The sequence below is a fragment of the Pseudopodoces humilis genome, chromosome 17 (assembly GCF_049639895.1).
Source record: "Pseudopodoces humilis isolate 2021_Gansu_Grassland_sample_001 chromosome 17, ASM4963989v1, whole genome shotgun sequence".
Classification (NCBI taxonomy): Eukaryota; Metazoa; Chordata; class Aves; order Passeriformes; family Paridae; genus Pseudopodoces; species Pseudopodoces humilis.
In genome coordinates, this window is record NC_142216.1 from 11,588,594 (window position 1) to 11,614,288 (window position 25,695).

At 36.0% G+C, this 25,695-nt stretch overlaps 1 protein-coding gene across 1 annotated transcript in view; it reads left to right on the plus strand.

Moving 5' to 3' along the window:
- The first annotated feature begins 18,848 nt into the window (after positions 1–18,848).
- Positions 18,849–25,695, plus strand: part of GABRG2 (gamma-aminobutyric acid type A receptor subunit gamma2) — a 64,544-nt gene continuing 57,697 nt past the window's right edge. Inside the window, exon 1 of the mRNA XM_005523473.2 lies at positions 18,849–18,960. Within this exon, the coding sequence (XP_005523530.1) occupies positions 18,854–18,960 (107 nt within the window). The 5' untranslated portion in view covers positions 18,849–18,853. The remainder of the gene's footprint in view (positions 18,961–25,695) is intronic.

Genomic DNA, 25,695 nt, shown 5'->3' on the forward strand with positions numbered 1-25,695 from the left:
CTGTTGGATTTTGCACTAGCTGGCCCAGTTCAACTCTTTTCCATACTCTCAGCTAGACATCTCCTAATGACTCAAAACTGGAAAGCCATTGTGCATTTAAGGAATCCTGCACACTCATCCAGAAGATCAAACTATCCCCATGAATTCCTGCCTAACTACAGGGCAAAGTAAGAATGACATCTCAAATTTCTTCATTTCCTCACTACTCTGTAGGAAGAAAAATAGTAAGGCAGAAAAATCACAAGTTTTTCCTAAATAAAAAATTTCTAAAAATGAATGAATGTCATTGTTGATAAATTATCTGAGCCCTCAGATAAGTCACTGACCATCTGGCAGCTGGCAACGTAGTAACTCATGAAACTACTCTGGGGAAGCTGTGGATTGAAATATGACATTCTTGATTTCTTTTGCTTTTAACTGACACATAAAACTCAGCATCTTACAAATTCCGTCACAACAAATGTAACAGCTCCTATCTTCTTCACCATTTTAAATTAATTTTTTAAACAGTACTTTTCAGCAATGCACAGTGACATGCAGTAGGTGGGCTAGTGGCTCAGAATAACTTTCACATACCTTCTGATTCCATGAAGCATTTGAAATAGATGTCTGTAGGAGGGAAAACCCTTTGCTGATACATTATTTGCAGGTCATGCTGTATATGCCCCTATATAATTGCAAGATGACAATGTTAACAGTGCTAAAATTAGGTATAACATTTAGAAAAAAAATATGCATAAGAGGTTTAGCAATTTCAGCTTTACAGAATATCATGTGCTTGGCAGTTGATATCAAGAACACAGCAGATAATTTTAGACATAATCTAAAATTGAAATTGAGCCACAAAAAGAACAATCAAGTAACAGACTGCTGCAGACATTTGAACAATAATACTATGCTTTCAGCCAACAGAACAGAATTTTTAATATGTATATGTTTCTCTAATTTTTAAAAAAACTGATGAAGTTAGATATTGACTAGTCAGCTCTGAAGACATAGACCTGATAAAGCACTTAGAATTGATAGAAATTTTCTTTGATGACTATGACAGCGCTTGTCATTTTAGAAATTCCTTCCATAATTTTTGGAGTTTTCCAAAAGCTTGTGTTGAATTACATTACTAAAAAAAAATTAAATAGACTTTAAGGCAAAAAGCAACAAAGGCTGAGTAAGCAACAGAAATACAAACATAATGTAATGGAAATGTATAAACAGGAGTAAAGGTATTCAGATTAATGCATAATTAAGGATTATGTGGTGTCAAAGCAAAATCTCACTGATAAATTGAATACATCATTTATTTTCTTAAATTAATCAAATTTTATGTGTTAAAGAATTGTCTCATTGCATGCATGAGACACATCATGCTGTGGCATGCTGTGCATTCCTTTCACCTCTTGCTGAGGCTGGCTCCCACCTCTGTATTGTGTGTAAGCCCTTGATTTCATAAAACTGGAGCTCCTCCTGACTTCTAGGCTGGAACTGCTCCACTCACAGACTGCTGGTCCCTTTGCTTACCCACTGTCCAGTGTGACAGGGAAACATTTCACCCCCCTCCCTGAATGGTGCAGGACCTGATGGGCTGGAGCTCTCTGGCCACCTGCTGCAGGTACTGGAGTTAGTCCTGTTGGCATGATCACACCTGCCTTTGTAAATGTTCCTGTAAAATGTGACTGGAGTGACAGACACCTAGAAAAGAGACAACAAATGCCATCAAACTCCTTCTAGTGGAAAAAAGGCCAGAGTTTTACTCCATGTGTTCCAGTGTGAGGTTTCTTATTAGGAAGTTGAACTGAGAATTTGAAATAACTATTTTTTATAAAACCAGAAATTCCAGCCATTCCAGAAAAGAACAAAATAAATCCATACAAAAATATAGGATATAGTGCTCAGATAATATAAAATGGACACAGATGTAGCTGTTCTCTGCTAATAAAACACGTCTGGTTTCCTCCCTTCTATGATTAAATCTTACCTGTCAAATTAATAAAGAGAATTTATCATTCTAGAAGTTACAATTGTTTATTTGCAGAAAGTAAAATTCAACTCTCTTGCATCAGAGGAAAACAAATAAATTTGTGCTTGAAATGTCCTTCATAATCTGAGTTGCTGCTATTTCTCACACAGTCCTGTTACCAAGAGGGTTAAGAGACCATATACCTTGTGTTTAATTAAAATTAGTAATACAAAGATTTATTAGAGGTGGCATAATATCAATTGCCTCATATTTTCTTAAGATCCTCAATCAGATTAAACAAGAGGGTTAACAAGACAGACTTATGCTGAATGGCATTTAATTTAGTGTGAGAAACATCTGAATCTGAGACCTGAATGAAAATAATAATGCTTCTGTTTGCTCACACAAGGCTTTTAGAATAATGTTTTCAAATTTACATACACCTGATATAGCAATGATGGTTGATAACTCCAGAAGGAACCAATACCACCAACTTTCTCAGTATATTCACCTTCATTTTCTTCTGGTCCTACTTGTAAAAATAATTATTCACAGTTATGGCCAGAATTGCCTCTGGGAGCAAAATAATTCCTCACTACAAAATAAAACCACAGAGAAATGCATATTCCAAGTGATGGAAACATCCTCTTAGCATTTAAGAAAGTAAAACTTCAGTTTTCTTACTTCCTTTCTTACACCTGACATGGATGTGCCAAGTACAGAATATTATGTCTTGATTTGAAAGCTTCATGGAAAAAAGAAAATGATGTGCTTGTTGTGAAGAACAGCGCATTTAATCATTGAAATTACTTTTAAGTGACACTTAATAATGCAACCAAACTGCTAGAGGAAGTGGTGATTTGATTGTAAGTGGCAAATCTGCATACAGTAACTCCTGTCATGATGTCATAGTGATATTAACAAGATCCAGCTTGATTTTGAGCTTAAGGGAGAGCCAGTGTGATCCTATGCACAGGAGGAAAACTCAAATGGTTAACAAATACTTCTGTGGCACTTATAAGCCTAACCTGATTAAAATTCCTGCTATTTAATTTATCTCTATTACAATAGGAGTCAGAGCTGAGAACTGGCACATGTAGTTCATGTGTATATCATGAACTGAATATTTCTTCTGAGATCTTACAATATACTTTAAAAAAACAGAGAAACACACGTGATTTTTACCTGTCTTTACAGAGAGCAAAATGAGACATACAAAGTTGGTGGCAGAAGAGGTAACCCAAATTATCTCCCTACTTGGAGTTCTCCATTCATTTCTGAAGAAAAGTGATGTTTAAAAAAACCCACAAGCATAATATAAAAGTAGGATAGATGAACAGGGAAAAAATGTACTGTAAATTATCTAACTGATGAATGTTTTATATCAACTCACATGTTCCCTTGTATTCATTGTGAATGTTTCATGCTAATATTGATTTAGATTTGGCTCATAAAGTATTCTGATGCCTAAAATCTTAGCAGTACATGAGAATATTTTTTCTTGAAGCATATGACTTGTCAAGAAAATTTCTTCACAAATTCCTCTTCCCAATCACAAAGTTTATTTATTACAAATAAATATTTTTGTTTTTTCACATTACTAATTTTTTTAATTGTAATTTAGTGTACTTTGAAATGTTTTGAAACTTTCCATTTTTACCCTCCTGCACAGATTCTTTAATTGGCATTGTTAATTGCTAATGGAGTTCATGTAAAAATAGTAAGTAAGCATGGGAAAAAAATGTGTTATTGCTAAGTTCCATTATAGTTGTCCAAAATCCTTGTAGTTAATTCATGTCTCCCTCGTTTCCATTATTGAAAGTAACTATTCAAAATAGTGGAAAAGAAGCTCTTTCTAACAAATCTGAATTTTTACCAAGGAAAATAAAAAATATGGGAGTGAAAATAAAACTAAAATGCATGTAAGAATTCAAAAGCAACTAGAGAAGAAAAATGTAACCAGTGTTGTCCTATTGACATCCAATATCATATACCAAGACTGAATAAATTAGTCTCACTTTTCTTGCTGATGTGGCCTGATCATCAAATAATAGTTAAAGAGGTATGCATGTTTTTTGTCACTGTGTTTATAAACCCTTAAACCCATGAAAAGACAAAAGGAGTTGATTTGGCACAAGAGAGATTCATGATTCCAGCATCTGTTTGATTAATTTGCACACAGCAAAAAAGTTTTAAAAGTTTCTAGAACCACAGGAACCAAATATACTCAGTACTGAAAATCCTCGTGGCATGCTTTTTACACAGTTTTATTTCAGCAGTTTTCTATCAATGCCTATCCAATCAAAGGGAATAAACTAAAATTAAACACAGAATATGCTTCCTAAACTATAAGAGCATTTCTAAAAGAACTTTGAATATTATTTTAATAACTTGATATGAATGGGCTTTGGCAGTGAGGCACTCTTCTCAAAAAGAAAAATACACCTACAGTAACTAACACAATTTAGATGGTGACTCAGTGGATGATAACTGACCAGTTAAAGCTCTTTTTCTTCTCAGACCCACTGTTGGATCAATAATAAAATGATATATTCTTCAACTTGCCTTAAGGCTTGTTTATTGTATTTCCACAAGTGTTTTTCACTCTCTGATAGGATTAACACATATTGCAGGCTCAGCAGAGCCTGAACAAAGTTTTTGGCAACATTTAAATCAAAACCAGTTATATTTATAACTATTTATAACTCCTACAACAATTAATTATGGTCAGATTTGTTTATAGATTTATCTAGCATTTGATTAAATTTGATCACTCTGAGACATCACAGAAAAGAGATATTTAAATGCTACAGTACATTATTGTCTAACAAAGTGAGAGTGAGTATAGAAAGAGAAGCTTTCCAAAAAGAATAAAAAGAATAAAAATAAAAAAGAATAAAAGAATAAAAACCCCTTGGTTGAGTTTTAGGTAGTGAGTGCTATACTTTGAAAAGTTCATTTCCTAAGGTCTTTCTTCCTATGATGCCTCTGATGCAACATAAATTGCCCAATAAAATAAGGTTGTGCTGTTTTTTATCTGGATGGATACTTTTTACAGATTCTTGCCTGGTCTTGAGATAGTAGAATATTCAGAAAAATCTTTAGGGAGTAAATCAGAATTTATTGCAGAATTATAATGCAGTATAAGGCCAGAAAATGACTGGTGAAAGTGCAGCTCTTGCACTGAATTTAGCAGCAGAACTATTTCAGTGAGTAGGCAAGTAGGCCAATGAAAAGTCTACAAGATTATGGATACTGTGAAAGACAGCTAAAAACTGCTTGAAAATGGGAAATATCCTTCTCTTATGGTGTTAAATCTTAGAAACACAAGTTTCAGCTGGAGCTCTGGCTGTAGCCTGCTACAGTAAAGCTTTATTTTATAATGTATTTCATTTTAGTTCTACTAAATGTATCTACTAATGTATCTACTAAATAAACCAATGAACATATATATATTTAATCTAGATAAACCCCTTTGGCTATGTTTGGTCTGAATCATTCTCTTATCAATGTTTGCCTATGCTTTGCACAAAGGGCATAAATGGAAGCAAACACAGAGGAAATTTGTTTTATTTTTTTCCTTGTGTAGACAAAGTTTCTAAAAGAAGGAACAGTTTCTTCAGGGAGCAAGAAATGTTAATGGTGAGCCTCATTCACAGCACTCATTAAAATCATGTTTTCATAAGAAAATATGTAGTTTTATTACCTATTATCTATTTGAAAATACTTTTTGAAAGATATATAATAAGAGCATGATATTAAACATGTTTCAAAACAAAATGTAAAATGACATAAATAAATCATTTATGCATTCATTCTCATTGCACAGATGAACATGACCCAGCAGAGCTGCTCACAGAAGAACTTTGATTCCCTTGACATTCTGACTATCATTGCAAATGACAAATTCTTGGAAAGGCAAAGACATCAGAAGGTAAAGGAAAATTACTTTTTATAATGTAAAAGAGCATTACTTTGTTCAAAGCCACGAATATAATGACACTATCTGATTTTTCCTATGAAATAGTCATAAAGAGGATTATGGCTAAATTCTGACCATCTCTTCAGGTGTTATCTGACTGGAAAGATGATTTGTGGCCAAACTAAACATTTCAGTGAAATGTGTTTAATACTTGTATTAAAATTTGCTTTAGTCAGGAATAGAGAGACAGGATGTCTTAAATTAATAAGTAGAAACAGTTTCTTAGCTAATAAATTAGTGAAGAACATCTGACTTCAATACTAAGTTTACCATTTAAAGATGTAACTTATATTGTGTTTTGAGCCTTAATGGATTCACCAAAATGCTCAAAATATTCCAGCTTTAACAATTAATTTCTGCTACAGGTTCAAGGCCTCTTATACCCAAATAAATTGAAATCTACATTGCATATTTCCAAAAATCATATCCTAACCTGTTGTCTAAATGTTGTCTAAATATTTCAAAATACCTCAGGGTTTTGGATTGCCACTTTCTCAGCAATGATGGGATGATTAATCATTCTCCCAGATCATTTTCAGAAACATTGCATCTCTGGGACTCCTCTTTACACTTTAAGACATGACCTACATTCTTTTATAGTTGTGTTCTAATATGATGCCAATGACAATTTAACAATCCCCTGAGGATGTCTCCAGGTTCCACATACTCATACACATACAAAAAAAGCTTTTGTCTTGTCCCAGCCAGTATGTTGAACATTTCTCTGGGAAAAAAAAACAAAACCAAAAACAATTGAATCTACTCTGTTTTTCTTTTCACACAATAGAATAAGAAGTGCTGCCAGCATTCACCTGGAAGTTTCTTAACAATGTTACAAAAGTCTGGGTAGTAACTGAGATCCTAAATAAAGAGTCAGCCATTGGAGAAGTCACACATCAAGTGTGGTAGACAGCTTCAAGCCAGAAACTGCAGACATTCCTTTGAAGAAACATTGTGGCAGAGTGTCTCTGAAGAATATTATTGTGCATTTAATTTGCAAATCAGCTGTGCAGATCTGATCATATAAAACAATGTTTCCTTTCAAAGAAATGCTAAAGTCTTAAAAAAACCACAGAGATACTCGTAATTGTTGTATGTATCCTTAAAATTCCAATTTAACCAATTAACCGGTTGAATGTTGAAATTTGTATTATTTAGCAGTGTACTTTTCAGTTTTCATATCCATACAATACAGAGAGAGTATCAACAGAACACTTCTACTATTAAAAAGGCTGGTATTTACCTTTTTAGTTTCCCTCCTACCACTTTATGTAATATAATATCTAAAAATGCTAACTTAGGCCATCTGTTCTTATTTCTATTTCCAGCCCACGCCCTTTTTTTTTTATTTTTTTTTTATGTTTCATTCCCCTAGTTAAACCAATTTTAGAAGCACTGGAGCTCATTCTGTGACATTTTGCTACAGGGAAAATCCATGTTTATTTCCATACAATTTAATAGACCAAATTAAACAATGAATATGAAAATTCCAAAATTAGCAAGATATTTGAAAAATAGCTGTGAAAAAAGAGAAAACTACTTATGAAAACAGAACCAAAATGTTAGAGAGCAGTTGCAATGGATGTTGGAACATAGAACAAGGAATTTAATTAGGCTCTAGACCCTACAAAGTAATATAAGAGTCACTGCCCAGATCAACAAATAGAGTAAAGAAAATATAATTTAATTACACTAAAAAAAAGTTTGAGAAAAGCACTAGAAGTCTGTGGAGGTTTATATATTAATAGTTTAGTCACTGCCAAAAGGAGAAGTGATGAGATATATTTGCATAAGTGGATGGCATTGAAAGCAAGAAAAGGGAGAATGCTCTCAACATTTTGCTTTTCATGTTGGTGAGAAGGACAAGGAAAAGTGGCAAAAAACATGGCATCACCTTGGCTGGCATTACCTTTGGTATCCTAATGCTAAGAATTCCCCTGCTGCTTAAGCAAATTTCTGCCCATACTTTGAAGCAGTACAGAAGAGCCAGGACTGGGAATATGATCTGACAGAACCCATCTGAAAATTCAGTTAAACCATCCATAAACAAAATGGAAGGAACTAACTAAGCAAATATTGTTGTGCATAAATAATTTTGGGCAATCATTTGCCTGTTTAAGAGCCTAATTTATTTGTTTTCCCAGAACTTCCTTTACAGATGCTGCAGAGATTTTTTTCTCCTCCTTCTTTCTGCAGGATTGTGACTGTGATGTCCATTAGGGAGGATTATTTTGAGAAACAGTCTCCCCATCTGTTGTCTCTTTTAAATGCTGTCAAGCAGTATTTTGCCTCCCTGGAAAAAAAATGTCCACATATCCCATTCCTGCTGTGCAGCAGCAGCCTGGAATGAACACCCAGGAAGTTCAACTGAGTGGAGCAGGTTCAAAAAGCATTTATTTAACTGAAGGTAAGAGTGGTCTTACATTATAGAACATGATCCTCATAAACCCAAAGAGTGCTCTGTACCCTGTGCCTGCAATCCTTTCATACCCCAGTGATGCACAAGCACTGGGGTAGGTGAATCTTTCCCTTCCTGGGAAAGTCAAACTTTTGCAGTGGAGTGAGCTCATCTCTTTCAAGTAGGATAATCAGCTTTAAAACATTCCATGACCAGTAGGATAATCATCTTTAAAACAAACCAAAATTTCTGAATTTTTGATTTCCCATATCTCCTCAGGTCTGTGAAATTTTAGTTTTGATTCCATACATGTAATATTCACCACGCCTCTCAGTGTTCCTATAACCTGTAACATAGACCCTGATGAATAACAGATAAATAAAGAATGCTTTGCTTGTGATTATGCAAACTTGTTAGTTCAGAGGCATAAAAAGCTGATTCCATTTTTTTTTTCCTCAGGATTGCTATGAAGCAATATAAAACTTACTTAAGTAGTATCTCTTAAAAACCCAACCAATTTAATCTCCATTTGGCTTCCAGCTTAAATGATGGTGCAGCTGCTCACTGCTAAACTTCTAGGTAGAAAAATGGCAGGTTAACCCCTATTTCTGGATTCACCCTGATATTCACTGCTGTTGACATCATCTGACAAAGATTAAAATGTGCACTCCACCAGTTTCTTGGTTTGTTCTTTGGGAGAAGTATGAAAGATTAAATCAATATTTGCTGCATGGAAAAAGATCAAAAGTTTTACTAAAAGAAATTTTGTTTTTTAACTCCTGAGAAACTATTCTAAATAAAGAGGAATGTGGAACATCTAACCAATAATTAAAAAGCACTTGAAAGCCCCCTTTGAATGGTCTCTTTCTATATCAATTCACTGGTGGATTCACTGCTATGTCAGAGGAGAGGACACTTCATTTTCAATTGGATACATTTTTTAATTCTCCTAATTTAATTTCTAGCTGATCCTATGTATCTGACAGTGACAACAGGTAGAGGAATGTTCAAAATGAAGCTTTCTCATAGTATTTGGTTTAATTAATTTTTTCTTAATTTGCTTTGTTATTAATATATACATTAATATTCAGTTTAGTCCAAGCCCCTGGAATAATAGCACACACATAATTTCAAACTAGATAGTGCTGCCTCATGATTATCACATGATCAACTTTAATAATAGCACTATTGTCTAATAATTACCACTGCAATAATAATATGTAACTTTCTGGTTATGCATTACAGTGTTTTATAGGTTTAAACTTCTTTGAACTTTTTTTACAGTTATTTTTGCTACAAAATGCAGTTTAATTTACTGAAGTGCTAATGGGGTTGTGTTAAAACATGAGCATAGCACTGTATGGTCTCATTAGTTATAATAGCACCTCTGATAGTAAAGCCTTTAATGTAAAAGAACCAGGAAACTGAATGAGCATCCTTTGAAAATAATGACATTTAACTATTTTAAACAGTTTTTCCATGAGAAGATGCACAGAGAGAAATCATTCAAAGCAGGCACAAATGAATAAACTAAAATATACTCCTGGGAAGCTCCCAGTGATGGTACTTCAGAGTAATTTTTTTAAAATTTAATTTTTTAGTGTAAAAGGAAAATTAACGTAGTTATCCATCTAGTTTAGCTAGAGTCTTTAGATCTTGCATTTTATTGTTTATAAAATTGTGCAAACACTGGATGCAGCCCCATCAAGTTTCTGGATGACAGCGTGGTGTCCATGAGCTTGTGATTAGGGCTGCCATTCAGGGGGGCTCCATTTGTCTGAAGGAATAACGTGGAATTCAGTAAGAATAGCTATAAAATAAAGTACTGCATGTGGGATGGACTAATCCCTCTGCAAATAGTGCTGGGGACCAGCTGGCAGGGAAACAGGAGTCATGACAGGGATGAAGGCAAACCTGGGGAGGTTATCACTCACCCTTACTGGCCTTCATCAGACCACATATGGACCATTACATTTATAATATATTTTATATATTTTTGGGAGCTTCAAGGCATGAAATTGTACAGTTATTCAAGTGATAAACATGAGCAATCACCCAGAGGATCATGGAAGTGCTGCACAGGGAGCAGCCTGGGGTCAGGATTGGGGTCAGAGGGCAGTGCCAGAGATAAGGGTTGTTAATCAAATGGGGAGAACAAATGATTCACTGTCAGCAAAATTAAATTAATGGATTGCACAGAGACCTGAACAGCAAAGTCTGGTTTAAATTCAATCAGCACTGGCACCTCTTTTGAGTAAGAGCTGGATGAGGGATATCATACTGTCCCTTCCTACCTGTCTGATTCCCTGTGTACATCCCAACAATGTACCCAAGCCTCAGACTTCAGCCTGGTGATGTTACATTTTTCTATGACAGGTTTTTAGAGAGATTTTGTGTTCTCTGTCCCAGTTCTGAGAGCTTTACAGTGCTGAAAAGAGTCAAATACTAAATTCCTACAATTTCTATACTTCCTGTCACTGTATGGGCTCAAAGCAGCTTCTGAAGCCTTATTTCATCTGAGAAAATAAACTGTGGTAGCCAGTTAAGGACAAAGAAGTGAGTATAAGCCTTCACAGCTTCTCTCAATATAAACTTGACTTATTAAGTGGAATATATGGAACTACATCACTTCATCACTTTTCCCTTGATGTGTCACAGCTTATATTGGGAAATTGATATTTTTTGGCAATAGGATTCTTGAAAGCTTAAAATCATAGAGAAACATTGAAACAGCTAAAAGCCAGGATCTGGTGTGCAACTGAGATCATCACACAATCTACATTTCAGAGGAGAAGGGATGATTCAGATTCATTTTTTGTTGTCATGAGTATATGGGCCATGTCACTTAGAGATGCAAAAAATCCACTGTATATGCAAACAGGAAAGAAGAATAAAAGACATCTCTCTTGTAGTCCAAGCAGTTTGAAGAGATTTTCAGTGCAGTTACTGTTCTCAGTATGTTGTAAGTTATGCAAGATCAAATAACATGAAAAGTAACAGGGTTCAAGTTCTTCTTAGGAATATTTTTCTGAAAGTCATTGCTTAGTGGTGAACTTCCATGTCACAAAAGTGAACTTAAGAGGTAGAGATGGAAAGAGGTTACGAACTTTGTATAGAATCCTTGGAAATCACTTTTTATCCTTCCATTTTCTTTTGATCTTGCAAGCAATTTTTTCCTCGTCTAAATCATGAAAATCGCATTACTTTATTTCTGTGGCAACAAAAGCTTTCATTGCCCCTTACACTATTAAATGAATTAATTTCCATTAGTTCTTTCAGATAAAAATATATATGTATGAGACTGCCATTTTTCATTTTTGTTTAAAAGCTTAACTGAAGAATTCTCTGTTTAATTTGAGCCCATTATTTAGCTTATAGAGAGCCCTTACCTATCAGTCATAGAAGAAACACTGAAGGGACCCCCTATTTGACCTCAGAAGACTGTTTCAGTGCTCTGGGATTCATACCATGGAGCATTTTTTTGACTTATCCAAAGATAATTAATCTAAGAAGATGTCATAAATCTCTATCATCCTACAAAGCAGAAACACCAGCTCTTCACGCCTCATTACACCTGCACATTTTGAAAACTTGACATAATCCCTCTCAGACTAAATTGCATTTACCCCTTTTCTCATGTTTCCTTTGAAAACAGTTTTCAAGACTTCTGGCCATTCTCTCTGAATGTTCTGAATTAATTTTTTTTTTTTTTTTTTTTTTTTTTTCAGATCTGCTTTTATTTTTCAGGTCTAATTCTCACCACCCTTCTGCTTGTGGCTTGGCATCCCTACTGAATGTAGTAAGGATACCATTCATACTACCATCCAGATCATTACTTAATATATTTAGTACTAAAAAGAGTAATCCTATTCAGTACACAACTGCACTGAAAACCAAACCACTGAAAATTAATGAGGAAAAATTTCTAGAACAGGATCAAATATCTTTAGTTTGCCCATAAGAATGTCATAGTATGACATCAGGAGTCCAAAGTCAAAAAGTGTACTCTTGCTAGCACACATGAACTGTTATCACTCCCAAAATGCCTTTGCATCCTCTGCACAGAAAGTGCTGGGAGATCAAGAGAGCTTACCCAGAACAGAAACATGGCCAAGCTATGAGATTTCTTCCTCAGCTTTATCTAAAGTTAAAAAGATTAACACAAAATAAACCAAACTTATAGCTCAAATGCAGACATGAAAAACAGATATTGAATCCTGTATTGAAAACTACAGTCTAGTGTATCCTTACATTGCAGAATTAGTATGTTGAGTTAGCATAGTTTTGGTTTTTTCTTCTTTCTCAAACAGACAAAATGGGCTGCCTCCTTCTGCATGAAGAAAACATTCTCTATGGCCTTTTACTTCCATTACTTCCTCTTATTTTGGAGGAAGAATCGAAAACCATTTGCAATGATTATACAGAATGGACATAATACTCTCTTGGCAGGGGTAGCTGTAAGGCTTTCACAGACTGCAGCACCCTGGATCCATTCCTGATCTACTCAGCCTGTATGAAACTATATTTGTGTCCCAACGTGGTCCTACACAAATGGCAGGAAGATTTCCTGACTTTTACTTTGGGAGGAGATACTACTTTGCTGCTGGAAATAGACTTTGAATATTGCAATCACAGGAAATAATGACACATCAAAATAGATCTTAAAATTTTGTAAACCGTCTAAAGGAAATACCAAATCTGGCTGGAAATACAGAGTTTCTGGATCAGTGTTAGTGAACACTAAGCAAAATGCCAGACCTACAATGTATGTCAAATCAGATTTTCTATACAAAAGGGAGAACAGCTACAGAAAGTCAGTGATGCTACCTACATGTGATAGGAGTGGCATCCCTGCGTGTCTGCTCTCACACAGATATATGTGTGATATATATATCATGCTTCTTTGAAACTCTTGTGAAGCAGAAATTTCTTCTAGGCACAAAAAAAACTGTTCAGAAAAAACCCCAATATATTCCTCAGCAAGTACCCTAGTGTGGTGTTTTCTTCACATAAGAATTTTGTGTGGAGGAACTGGGACCTCTAGGTAATGTTACAGGGTGAGGAAGCTTAATCAGGTCAGTGGCAGGGAGATGGGGAATGCAGTTTGCTCCATGAGTTTTATGATAACAGAATCTTAGATGTTTGCAGCACAAAACAGCATTTGGTAAGTCTGTTCCTGGCAGGAGCTTGTAAATCTAAGCACAGTGAGAGAGCTCTTAGCCAACAACTTGTTTTCTTTACTGTTTTAGCACAAGATCAAAGCACATAAGCAAACAGAGTATTTTGGGGTTGTGTTTTGGTTGTATTTAGGCTACCAGAATTTTTTCTTTTAAGTCAAATGCTTGGAAAGTGATTGCTTTGAATAGAAACCTGGTGATACAGATTGAATCATAGCTATCTGTAAACATGTTCACTTTGCATTAAATCCTGAAATACCACTGTCTTAGGAAACACTTCTCAATTTTAATCACTAAGCTTTAAAATAATTCTTTAATTTCCCAAGCAGCACAAGATTTTGTCTTTTTTAAAAAATGCAGTAGGTATAATACTCTCAGAAGGTGGCTTCAGCTTGAAAGGCTTCTTGAAAGAATTACTATTTTTAAACTATTTAGTCTTTTATTTGTTCTTTTTTACTGGCAGTTTGAGTCATCTTCCAAATAAACAGGACTGGAACAATGCTTAAACAATATTTTTTCAGTTAAATAATTAAATATACCTTTGATTCTTTGAAATTCTGTGGCATCCATATTCTACAAAATCATAGGCAATATTTGTGACTCCATTCAGTATTTACCAGGGAAAAGTAGGAGTGAGATTCGATATTAAATGGGATTATTTTTCAATATTATAACAAATAATTATTTTTAGGTTACATTTGTCAAAATGGAACTATATTTGGATACACTGTGCATTATACTTCTGAGTTCTTCTACTTGGTACTGACATGAATGTATGTATTTGTTCAGATGCAATAATGGCTTTGGACTTGGTTTGCAAAGCTCTTTGAAAGGTCCAGATTTCATGTTGATTCAGTCAACAATCATCTGTAAACTATGATTTTAGTCTGGCACTTATCTAGTGCAGTTTTTGTTCAGCCCACCTCCATACCACTCTGTGACAGACTCACTGTATTTTGAGCACAAGGATTAAAAGAGAACTAGGTGTCTGTTTGGGTATTCAAAATTAAATCCTCCCATGCACAACCATGAACACACATGTACAGTAATAAATGTATAAAACCATAACCTACCTTTTTCTTAGAAGTGTTCCAAGATCAATTTTTAGGTTTTTCATGTTTTAATATACATTTATACACCTGTTGATGACCAGAAAATACGTTAGAAGATAGACCATGGGAGAAAAAGAGAGATTATAACAAATCCTAGAATTCCATCAAAGAAATGGTTTATACTGGATGTTATTTTCCTCAGGAATTCAGTATTAAGATATTTACCCAGGGCTGAAATATGCTTGGAGAATCTTTGATGAAAGAAAAATGGTATCAATGTTATAACTACTATTACAAGATGTATATTTATATGTAGCTTTTTACAAGCTATTTTTAAAAATATGCAGATTCATGCAGTTCAAAAGTCTTTTTATTTATAACTAGGATATTTTATTGCAGAATAAGAATAATTTGAAACAGTAGTTAATGTATTTTTCTAAGCATCAAAACATTACTTGATATGCAAGTCTCATAAAGTGTAATTATAGAAAATTTAAGTACCTAGATGTTTCCTTCTTATGCCTTGAAGAAAGCATCCTCGACATGACCCAGGGAAACCTGTTACCTCTAACCAAATCATGTGCCATTGCAGAGAGAGTGAAATTAGCACTTCATTTTTGGTGGTTTGCTTGTTTGTTTTTGTCTGAAGCAACACAAGGAACAAACTGAAACAGAAAGAACTTCCAGATAACAACATGTGATAAAAGACAATCTGGCAAGATATTGACATTGACAAAGTCCTTTTTTCACTTTATGCATCTTATGTAATACCTACTCTTGCATTTGCTTTTTTACATGTATCTATTTCTTCTTCTTTTCTGACGTGTGATCTAATATTTGATACACAGAAAATAAGTAATTTTAGGGTAAGGAAAAGCCATGTTGTCCTTGGGTTTAAGGATACAGACACAGGGAAATCATAGGAGCTGAGAACTCCCTTGTAAATGAACAAGGTGTCTGCCAAATTGGCTAAGATGCTCTTATAATCTAGTCTGATACAGAATACATCTTTTTGGAACAATGACTTCTGTGTTTAATTATTCTTCATAAGACATCCTTTTCAAAAACTTGACATTATTTGTTGTGAAGATACTACATTTGTGCCCAGGGACAAGTTACTGTGTGGGACTGGTTTATCACACAAAAGGTGTCAGGAAAACATTTCACACTGGGGAGTGTCCTCATGTAAGTTTGATCCTTTGTGATAACTTATTATGATGGAATCCTAAAACATCAGTGTCTGATAGAGTTTGTGGGCACAGAAAGAAGAACACTGTGCTTCAAAGTCAATGTGTGTTCAAAGGAGAAACAGCTTGGCACATTTTTGTTTTCTATGGCAGTTCTATCTGCTACAGATAAAATTTTTCCTAACAGAGGTTATCAGTGTAGTATAATAATATTGAAATTCTTTAAGCATAAAATGTGGGTTTACTTTCCCTTTGTTCAGATTGAGGTTACAAAAACAGCAAGGACAAATTTACATTTAAAATTACTTAGAGTGAAAATTGGTATTGCTTGATTATTGGTGGATAAGTTTTATGTATCGGGGTCAAATATTTTAACATTGAAATGATTTTATCTAGGTGCACTCAAAAGCCTGACTTGGCCATTGTGCAGTCCACTGACTGTATCAGAGGCCAAAGATCCTAATTCCCAATACCTAAGTCAATGCCTAAACATCAATTGCAGGCAGCTGAAATAAAAATTAAAGCTGATGCATCTGGGATGCTAAATTGATCTTAATATGGTGATGCAATTTTTAATATGCAGAAAAATCTACAGAATCTTTAAGTATGTTTGTCTATCAAAAACCACTGATGTCCAATTAACAATGTGAATAGAAGGTACAGCTAATAAAGTACCTAGGAATAATATTCTCAATGGTCTCACATCTTAATAACCTCTGAGCAATCAAGGATTAGTATTACAGTATCCAATTCTTTTTGACATACCATCTATGTGATGGGAAGCCTGGAAAATTCTCTCAGGCTTTGACACCCGCAGGATTTCTTCTATTGCAGACCCCTTACCTCTCTCAAGAATAACAACCTGACCCTCTGAAATGAAAGTGCATAAGAATTTTGTAGGAAGTCCAGGAGCTCTTTTGAGACAAGAAGATTTTGCTAATGGAACAAATTTTCAGTGAAAAAAGTGCAGAGTAAAGTTGCAATGCTTGTGCAGACATGTTTGCTGTAGCCAAGACAATAAATAAGTGTTTGCACAGCTCAAATTCTTAGCTATCAACAATTTTGATTCCCTCACCAAAATATACACAGCATTTTCATTCTTCAAAGGAAAGTTGTGATAACTGATGAGAGAGATTACAGCAATAAAATCACAGAAATGTCATGTTTACAGATAGTGAATTGAACCATGAGCAAATGTTGATACTTGAACATGTATGCACACACACACATATATATATATATAAATATAAAAACACTGAGAGGAAGAGAGATATGGGGAGAGTATTTAAAATATTTTATAGCTTCCTGTCACTGAAGAGGCTGAATTTCACAAGTTGGTGGGATAACTTAATTAACAATAAAACTATAGATTGGAAATATTAAGTAATAGATTTGCAACTTGTTACTTTGTATGTAAATGTTAATAAAAATACAGTGACTGTGTTAGATATTGGCTCCAATCAAAATATCCAGAAACCAAGGTGTATTTAATTCAACTAATAATATTGATCTATTGATTATTGTTAAAGTTAAATGCATTGTGTTTGGAAACAGAAAAAATTAACTCAATGGCTGAAGACTGGATCTATGTTTTTAGAGAATCTGAGAAAGCAACTACAGTGTCTAATTCTGATGGATAAATTTCATTCTGCATTTGGAAACTGGGAACTAACAGATTGTCCAGGGTATTAAAAGGTTTGAGCAGAATCCAAGTGCCAAATTTGGTTCAGACTAGATTAAGTCCAGTGGCTTTTATTTTATTTTTAATATTTCACTTTCCCATCATTTAAGTTTTCTTTTGGATATTTATTTATTTATTTCTCCCTTAAGTTTTAGAAAAGTGGGCTTTGGACTAAAAAAAGTGTTCCTGATGATTAAGTTTTCCCAATTCCCAGTTCACAAATGTCATTGGGTAGACTTGTTATTGTCTATATTTACTTTGATCTAGACAGAAAAAATACGGGAGGTAAAAAAAATGTTATTGTAGGTAGTAGTTCAAATACTTATTTTTGACTGAAGTCCTCTTACTTTAGGGAATCATTAAATTCCCTGAATTTTTTACTCCACTAGTAGTTGCTAAATTGCATTTTTGGACAATGGAACTGAGGATTCTGGTTCCAAAATTTGGCAGCATTCATCTTCCATAGTCCTCTAGTGTTTCCCCTCTGGCCAGGAAGTTCCTGTGTCTGTGTAACCTCATTTTATTAGGGGAGGGGAGGTAAAAACCTTGCACGTTCCCCCTAATCCTATCACACACTAAATCACCTCATTCATACTGACTCCACCAATGCTGCTTTCCCCATTTCCTGAGTTACTTAGCAACAACCATCCCTCCCTTTTCCACTCCCCCATCCAACCTTTCATTTTTTTCCTCCTTTGCAATCACGATTTCCACGCTGTTTAGAAAAATGAGGATGCTCAGCAGCATAGGGCAAGCTTTTCTTCCAAACCTCCTATTTTATGCCTGCCAAATCCTTCTCGGCTCCAAAATGAAAATCCAGGCTGCCTGCATATGTGTAATCAAAGGTTAAAAAGCACCCTGGCTGACACCACGCATGTGTTAATCTGTGCTGCAGCAGAGTGCATCATTTCCACTTTGACCTCAGAGTTAATCTGCATTCAGGCAGAAGCTCCATTGCTTTATTCTTTCCTTCCCCCCCCCTCATTTACTCTTTGTTGTTTTATTGGATTTTGCTGCATGTGTGTCAGCAGTTCCGTAAATATGTATGTGCTCCTTTCCTTGACTGTTTTTATTCTGTGTCTGTGATTTTCACTTTTTGTTTGGGTTTCATTTTTTTTCCTTTTCTCCCAATTATATTATTTCCCTAGATTTGGAAGCTGCTGCCTGCTGCCTGAGCTGACGTTTTCTGATTATATCTGCAAAAGGCTTGTGCAGATCTAATTTTTCTCCCCCTGCATATTAATTCCCGGCAGCTGGGTGCAATGTCTCATCCCACTGACGGGACCTGGTAGGGAGGAGGGAGAACTACTACCAAAAAAAAAAAAAAAAAAAGAAAAATTAAAGAAGGGGACGGATCCATCTGCAACCAAGACGAAAGGGGGGGAAAAAAGCTGGGGGGGGGGGGGGGCTGGAATAGAGATGATTCCTCCAAATCCAACAAGCCTGGGGAGCACTGCATTCCTGAATCCTGCATTTTCTCTCAAAATGATGGTGTGGACACTTGTGTTCCTCTCTCTCATCCAGTGGTAAGATGTCCTTTCTGATTCTGTTCGGGAGGGTGGGGGGAGAGGGAGGGCTGGGGGGGGTGAAGAATCTGCGAATTTGCTGAGCTGTCGTGAGAATGCCAGAGGTTTGGATAGTGGCATTGCATTCATCTGTCTCTAGCAGCCTAGATCTTAGAATGTTTTATTTCTCTTACAATTGCTGTGGCTCTGACATGGGCTGGGAGGGCGAGCAGCGGATGCGTGTGATGGTGGTACATGCCGCGGTGTTCATAGAATTTGGTGCCATATTAATGAAGCCTTTTATCTCTGAATTAATTGCTTGCTCCGGTGCGTGGAGTTATAAGTAGCTGTGTTTTGTGGGCAGGATGTCGGTGCATTCCTGCTTGTTTTCCCGGAGCGGGCATCCCCATCATGGCTGTGCGGGGCTGCGCGGCGGCGAGCGCGGCCAGGGCTGCGCACCAAGGACAAGGATGCGGGTCCCGCACTGCTCCGCCTGGCTCCGCACGGCTCCCCCGGGGTCCCGCACGGCTCCCCCAGGTCTCTCAAAGCCTTTCCTGGTCCCTCACAGCCCCCCTGGGTCCCTCACAGCCCCTCTGGGTCCCTCACAGCCCCCCCGGTCCCTCCCAGCCCCCGGCCCCGCGCATCCCTCCCGTGCGGGCGGCCGTGGCTCCCCAGGGGATGCGATGGTTCTCGGGCTGGCGTGAGCTGAATGTTTCCAGCAGCATTTCCCAGCCGACACGTTCTGCTGGCACACACCCTGTACAGGCTGCATGGGTGCACCATGCACCTAAATGGAGAGGGGTAAAAACCCCAGCAGCGCAGGAAGCAGGAGCTCATGTGTGGATGAGCATGAAGTGGAGGGCGGGAGAATTGCTGCAGTGCCAAGCTTTGCGCTGGAACAGACATTCCTGCAAAAATGTGTGGACTGTGCATTTAACAGGTTAGATGAGAAAATGTCTTTGCATGGTGAAGTGTGTGGCCTTTCAAATGGCAACAGACCCCTCCCCAGGGCTGCACAAGCCATGGTGTCACCGATATCTTCCACAAGTTAGTGCCCACTCTCTTTGCTACCACTGATGCTGGACTCACACACACACTCACACACTCCTCAAATTTACTTTATTTCTCCTTCCTTCCTTCCTTTTACCTGGACACTACCATACCAAAATGTGGGTTCTTTCTGTTTGTTAGGTTTTGTGGGTTTTTTTGTTTAAGAAAAATCAGACTTCATACCTCCAAGGGTAGGATCTTAGTTTTAAGCCAAATAAAAGGCCAAAATGATTGGCTGAGGAAATGAAAAGTTGCTAGGTTTTCAAATAACTTTATCACACATAAAGAACTTTGTAAAGAATTCCTGTGAGAAGAAACTAAAAATGGTGGAATATTGAGTAGAAGATGAGATAAAACTCAATGAGCCTACTATGAGGGTACTTTGGGAGTAAGATAGGTGCGAGGTGTTTTTGACCCTTATAGAACCAGTTATGATTGCTACCTGAATACAAAAATAGAAAATTCAACTTTTACAGGATTTTATAACACAGGCTTTCATATTATTTAGACATAAAACTTCCACTAAAATAATCCCAGATACTTATTTTAGCACACTTCTTTCTTTTCACTCATCTTTGAGAAAAGCATTGCTTGAGAGGAATTTAGCCAAAATTATTTCATAAGCTTTAAAAGAAACCCTTCATAATGCAACTTAAAGTTTTATCTCAGCAAAGAGTTCTGTATACTGTTCACAGCTGATAGCCAAGGTGGTTTCCTGTGACAGCCTCCTGACCTCATAATTTTAAAGAATAAATCATAGACCAAGAAATAATAGTTACAAGTAATGGGAAAATTTTTCTTAGTGCTTTACAGAAACATTTTAAATGAGTCAATATGTATATATGATTTTAATTCTAACAATCAGGACATTTTCCTCCTCCCACTGTGGAAGAAGCCTTGCTATTAGTTTTGGAAACTTAAGGACCAAGACAGTTATAAAAGTTGAACTTAGATACCATTTATTTATAACCACGATGAAAGGTTTTCTTTTCTAAAAAGTTTTCTAAAATTAAATTTTAATTTTTTTAAAAAAAAATTAAGAAATCATTGATGAGTTTTAAAATCCAATCAAACACTTCAGAAGGTGGGGAATATTATTGTATTGTGTGTCACTTGGGCACTGACATTCTGGAGGGCCAACTGACCAATAACACAGATGCTAATTGTTAAACATCTGAATAAATGTGTTGACATCAATCAGAATACACACAGAAGTTTCAGTATTTGCAGAATCTGATCAAAGTAATTGACCACATTTGATTACCATAACTGTGCAGAAGTTTGAACCCTATTAATACAAGTAATTACTATATAGAGAAATTTATTGTTGTGACATCATTACTATTTAGAAGATTGAAAAAAGAAAAGTTAACCACTCAGGCATTAATGGAAGTAGCTAAAGTTCTAGCACTGACTTCACTAAATAATGAATGAATTCAGAAAAAATGTCATTTTACAACACTGCAGCATTTTACCTTTAGAGAATTTGTAACAGTTTTATTAAATGCACAAAGGACATGTTTACAGCTGGGCACACTGAAGTTTTAGGAAGTGCTTTCTTCCAGGTGGTTTCTTAACATTCATAACTGGACTGAAAACTTCTTTCATAGAGTTCCCTCCTCATCTTACCCCTCAGATAAGTGTAACAGCAGTGTGCAGTGGATCACCTAGAGCTGTGTTCAGTGAAAATCAGTCAGATCAAGTTCCCAAAAAAAATTCTGAAATTTGTACATAAAAAAGTCTTCTGATCAGGAGACAATTTAAAATTATTTTTAAAAAATATATTTGTACACCTGATGTGGTTTAATAGGAACTAGTTGTTTGACTGACCTTATTGAATAGCATATATTTAAAACATTACATGTAATAGAACTCTCCAGCAAAGTTTCAAAACTATTTAAAGCTGTACTCTGAACACTTTTTATATATGGGATTTATCAGTTATTTTTACAGAGCTTTAACAAATTTCCATCAAAAGCTACATAATACAGAGGAAATTAATGTTCAGATGGGAAATGTGAGACTTTTTTATTCTCTTGTTTTTGCCCAAGTTGTGCCTAAAATTGAAGACTGTCAAGACTGATCAAAAAAAACCCCATAAATAAAGCAATCATTTTAGCATCAAAATAATCTGGTGCCTAAGTCAGTACATGTATTTTTATTAGTAAATTAATGAACATGGGTGCAAATAAAATTCTTTTGCTCTTGTAAAGTGATGTGATATAATAACAAGGACTAAAATAATATCCTTCAGATGGACAGTCACTTAGAATTACTGTAAACTTGCTGATATCAGTTTGGTGTTAATGCTGCAGCTATATTTACTCACACACTTGCAATACTTTCACACAGTGTCTAACACTAGCACTAAGCCAGAGGTCCCTTTACTGGAATAAGGAGCTGCTCAGCAAGAGACAATTTCTCACCTCACAGGGATTGGTCCCCTTTATAGAAGTGTCGTGACAGAAGATGTGGAACTAAGTGCTATTAAAATATGACTTTATCCTTACCTATGATACCATGAAACTGAATATTTGATATACTTCAGTGTTTGTATCAGCAGAGCTAAAGCTGTGTGGACACAGCACCTGCACTACTTGAGCAAGTCAGGGGGAACAAGGCCTGCCTGTGAGCTTTCCATAGCCATGCTCCATTCCTGCATCCTGTGAGCTGTAATACTGGCACACAAACTTAGAACAACTATTATTGTCATAAAAAGACTACCACAACCACTGACCTAAAGCAGATTTGATAATTAAGTTAAATTCTATTATTAATAACTTGGTGGGGCAAAAAAAAGTACCACAGTCACTGTAATTAACAGTTAATTCCCTTTAACTAACTTCTGCTGTAGTGATTAAAGCACCTAAACACAACCTGCATGCCAAAACTCACGTATTCCAAAATACTCCAGTGAGTGTGGAAAGTGATGTTAGATGTCTTTCAGAAAGTTTGAAAATCTAAAAAGTGAAAGCTGATAATAAAAAGCTATAGAAACTAACTACAGTAAAAATATTTTAGGAAATTAATCTGCTCTTTTAATATAATGCTTCCCATATTATCCATATTTTATGTCTTCTTTATGGCCATACAAATCATACTTTAAGGATTTTAGGGTTTAAAAAGTTCATGATTAATGGTAGTCTGGAAAAATCTTGTTTGTTTGGATTGTGTTTGCACAGTTTTCATTAATGCTACATTAGCTCTACTGACATATGTCACTAAATTCTGTAACATTTGCACAAAAATTTAAAAGGGAAGAATATTAGTGATTGGATGAAAGGAAAGGAAACAAATGTCTTGTCAAGGGGAACTGCTGGGACTCTGAGGGAAGTCTCAGTCCTAATACAATTAAACTCCTATATGCTTAAGTAATGGCCACCACTTTCTCCAATAGAGAATGAATTGTGAATTGAATAATGAATTGTTAAATTATTAGATATAGCATTAGACACAGGTGACCAGAAACAGATGCACATACTTGTAGGATGGTTGATTTTTTACAGTACCTTGTAGACATACATTTGATGAAGCTCCAAAGCAGTCTTAAGGCCAATATCTCTGCCTGGTACTGTCCTGCAGAGAGATGCACTGGCTCATTTGAAGCTGGCTCAGAACCCTTCAGCTTTCCCCTTGTTACAATGAGTGTCAGCTACTCCAGCTGTAAAAATTATATATATTCCTATACATATATATATATTCCTATATTCTATTAGGGTGATCATTTGATTACTTATTTTTTAGCATTTATCAGGATGACTGGAGTGTCCTGGGGTTCTCTGTTGGTGCAGTCTGAACTGCAGTTTTGCAAACCATTGTACCTGCAGCCCCACTCACAGGAAAATAATGCAGGAAAAGAGGTGGCTTGTGTGAGACTGGCAGTGACTTGTGTAAGACTGAAAGTGAAGAACAAAGTGGAAGCTGGGGGTTTGATTAATGTGAATTCAAGCTCAGAAAATCACAGAATCACTGAATCATTAGGGTTGGAAAGGACCTCTGGAGACCATTGAGTCCAAGCCCCCTGCCAAGGCAGGGTCACCTGAAGCAGGTGACACAGGAATGTATCCAGGTGGGTTTGGGATGTCTCCAGAGGGGGAATCTCCCTGTCCCAGGAACCTCTCTGGGCAGCTGTTCTGGGACTCTGCCACTCTTAATATAAAGAAGTTCCTCGTGTTGAGATGGAACTTCTTGTGTTTCTGTTTATGGCCATAACTTCTCATCCTACTGCTGGGCACCACTGAAAAGAGTCTGGACACATACATATAAATACAGAGATTAAGATAAAAAAATCCCAAAACCTACAGAATGTCAGAGATGAAGAAGTTTGTTGTTTTTTTTTTCATCATCATGCTTCATAGCCTATTTAGTGTTGTACTTTTTTAAACAGATTTCTATTGCAATACAAATTTCTTTTAACATGAATGATAAGGCATAATTGTCCATTTTCCCAGTTTTGCCTACTAAGAAACCAACATCCTCTCCAACACCTAATGCTGCAAATCTCAGCAGTTCTGGGAATATTCTCACATGACAGGCCTCATTTTATCTTCTCATTAATCCCTGTTCCACTGAAGTCAGTGTGTTGCTGAAGGAAAAGCCAGGGCATATCCAGTAGAGATTCTTACAGGTGCTCATCTGAGAACTGGGAAATCAACCAAAGTTAAATTATAACTCAGTAAGGATCTTCAAAAAGTGTTTTTTACACTGCATAATGCTTTTGTAGAAAGCTCTAAACCTACATTCCAGCTAACTGATTTACTATACTCCAAATATTTTTTTCATTCATTCCTTCTTTTCTATTCTATACAGATGATCAGCTAAAACTTTACACTCCAGCCCACAGACTGTAATGTAAATTGATCTTAAGTGACATATAAGCCTTTTCCTGGCCCTCTGGACAAAAAGGAATTTCTCCATTCTAGAAAATGAACTGTTTTCTGTGAATGGAAATTCTGAACAAGAACCAGGGAGGCTTCTTGACAGTATAGGAGAGAGAGATGCATTCATTTTCTTTTTAGAAAAGATATGACAGCTGATGATAGAAATGGACCTCCAGATAACCTCACTGGAAGTAGATGTGAACTTTCTGGGCAGTAGGAAGCTGTGTACTTAGAACAAGATACATTCCTTATACAATGAACAAAAATATCCCAGAAAGTACCAGGAAAGAACAATAAATTCCAGAAAAAAAAAGCCCATGGCCATAGTCAGTTAACTATAATTATTATTATTAGGTAAGGAAGATCCTTTCTCGTGGAATGAGACTAAAACTCATTGGGCACTAATGAAATTAGGGACTACAACTGCCCCTATGGAAAATACCCAACATACAAAAACCAGGGTGAAGAGGGATTTTAGGTGATGGAGAGATGAGAAAGGAACAGTATAAAGTGTTCATTCTGCATGCTTCCTTGTGATGATGGATTATGGCCTAAATTGCCATGATGCTGTAAAAAGCAGAGCATGAGAGACTGAATTCTCCTAGAGTGTATTCTTGTGGAGGTGAAATATCTTCACAGGCACTTTATTTAGGTGAGCACCTGCTTCAGAAGAGCTCTGGTGCCATAAGTAGGAGCTTTGCTGTTTCAATTGGGTCTGGTTTCCTATTTCAATGTCCAGAAGTAACCTGCTTATTTGCTTCTTCTAATTAAGAAGAGATTTAGCTATAAGTCAAAAAATAAAGAAAACAGCAAAACAGAAAATAAT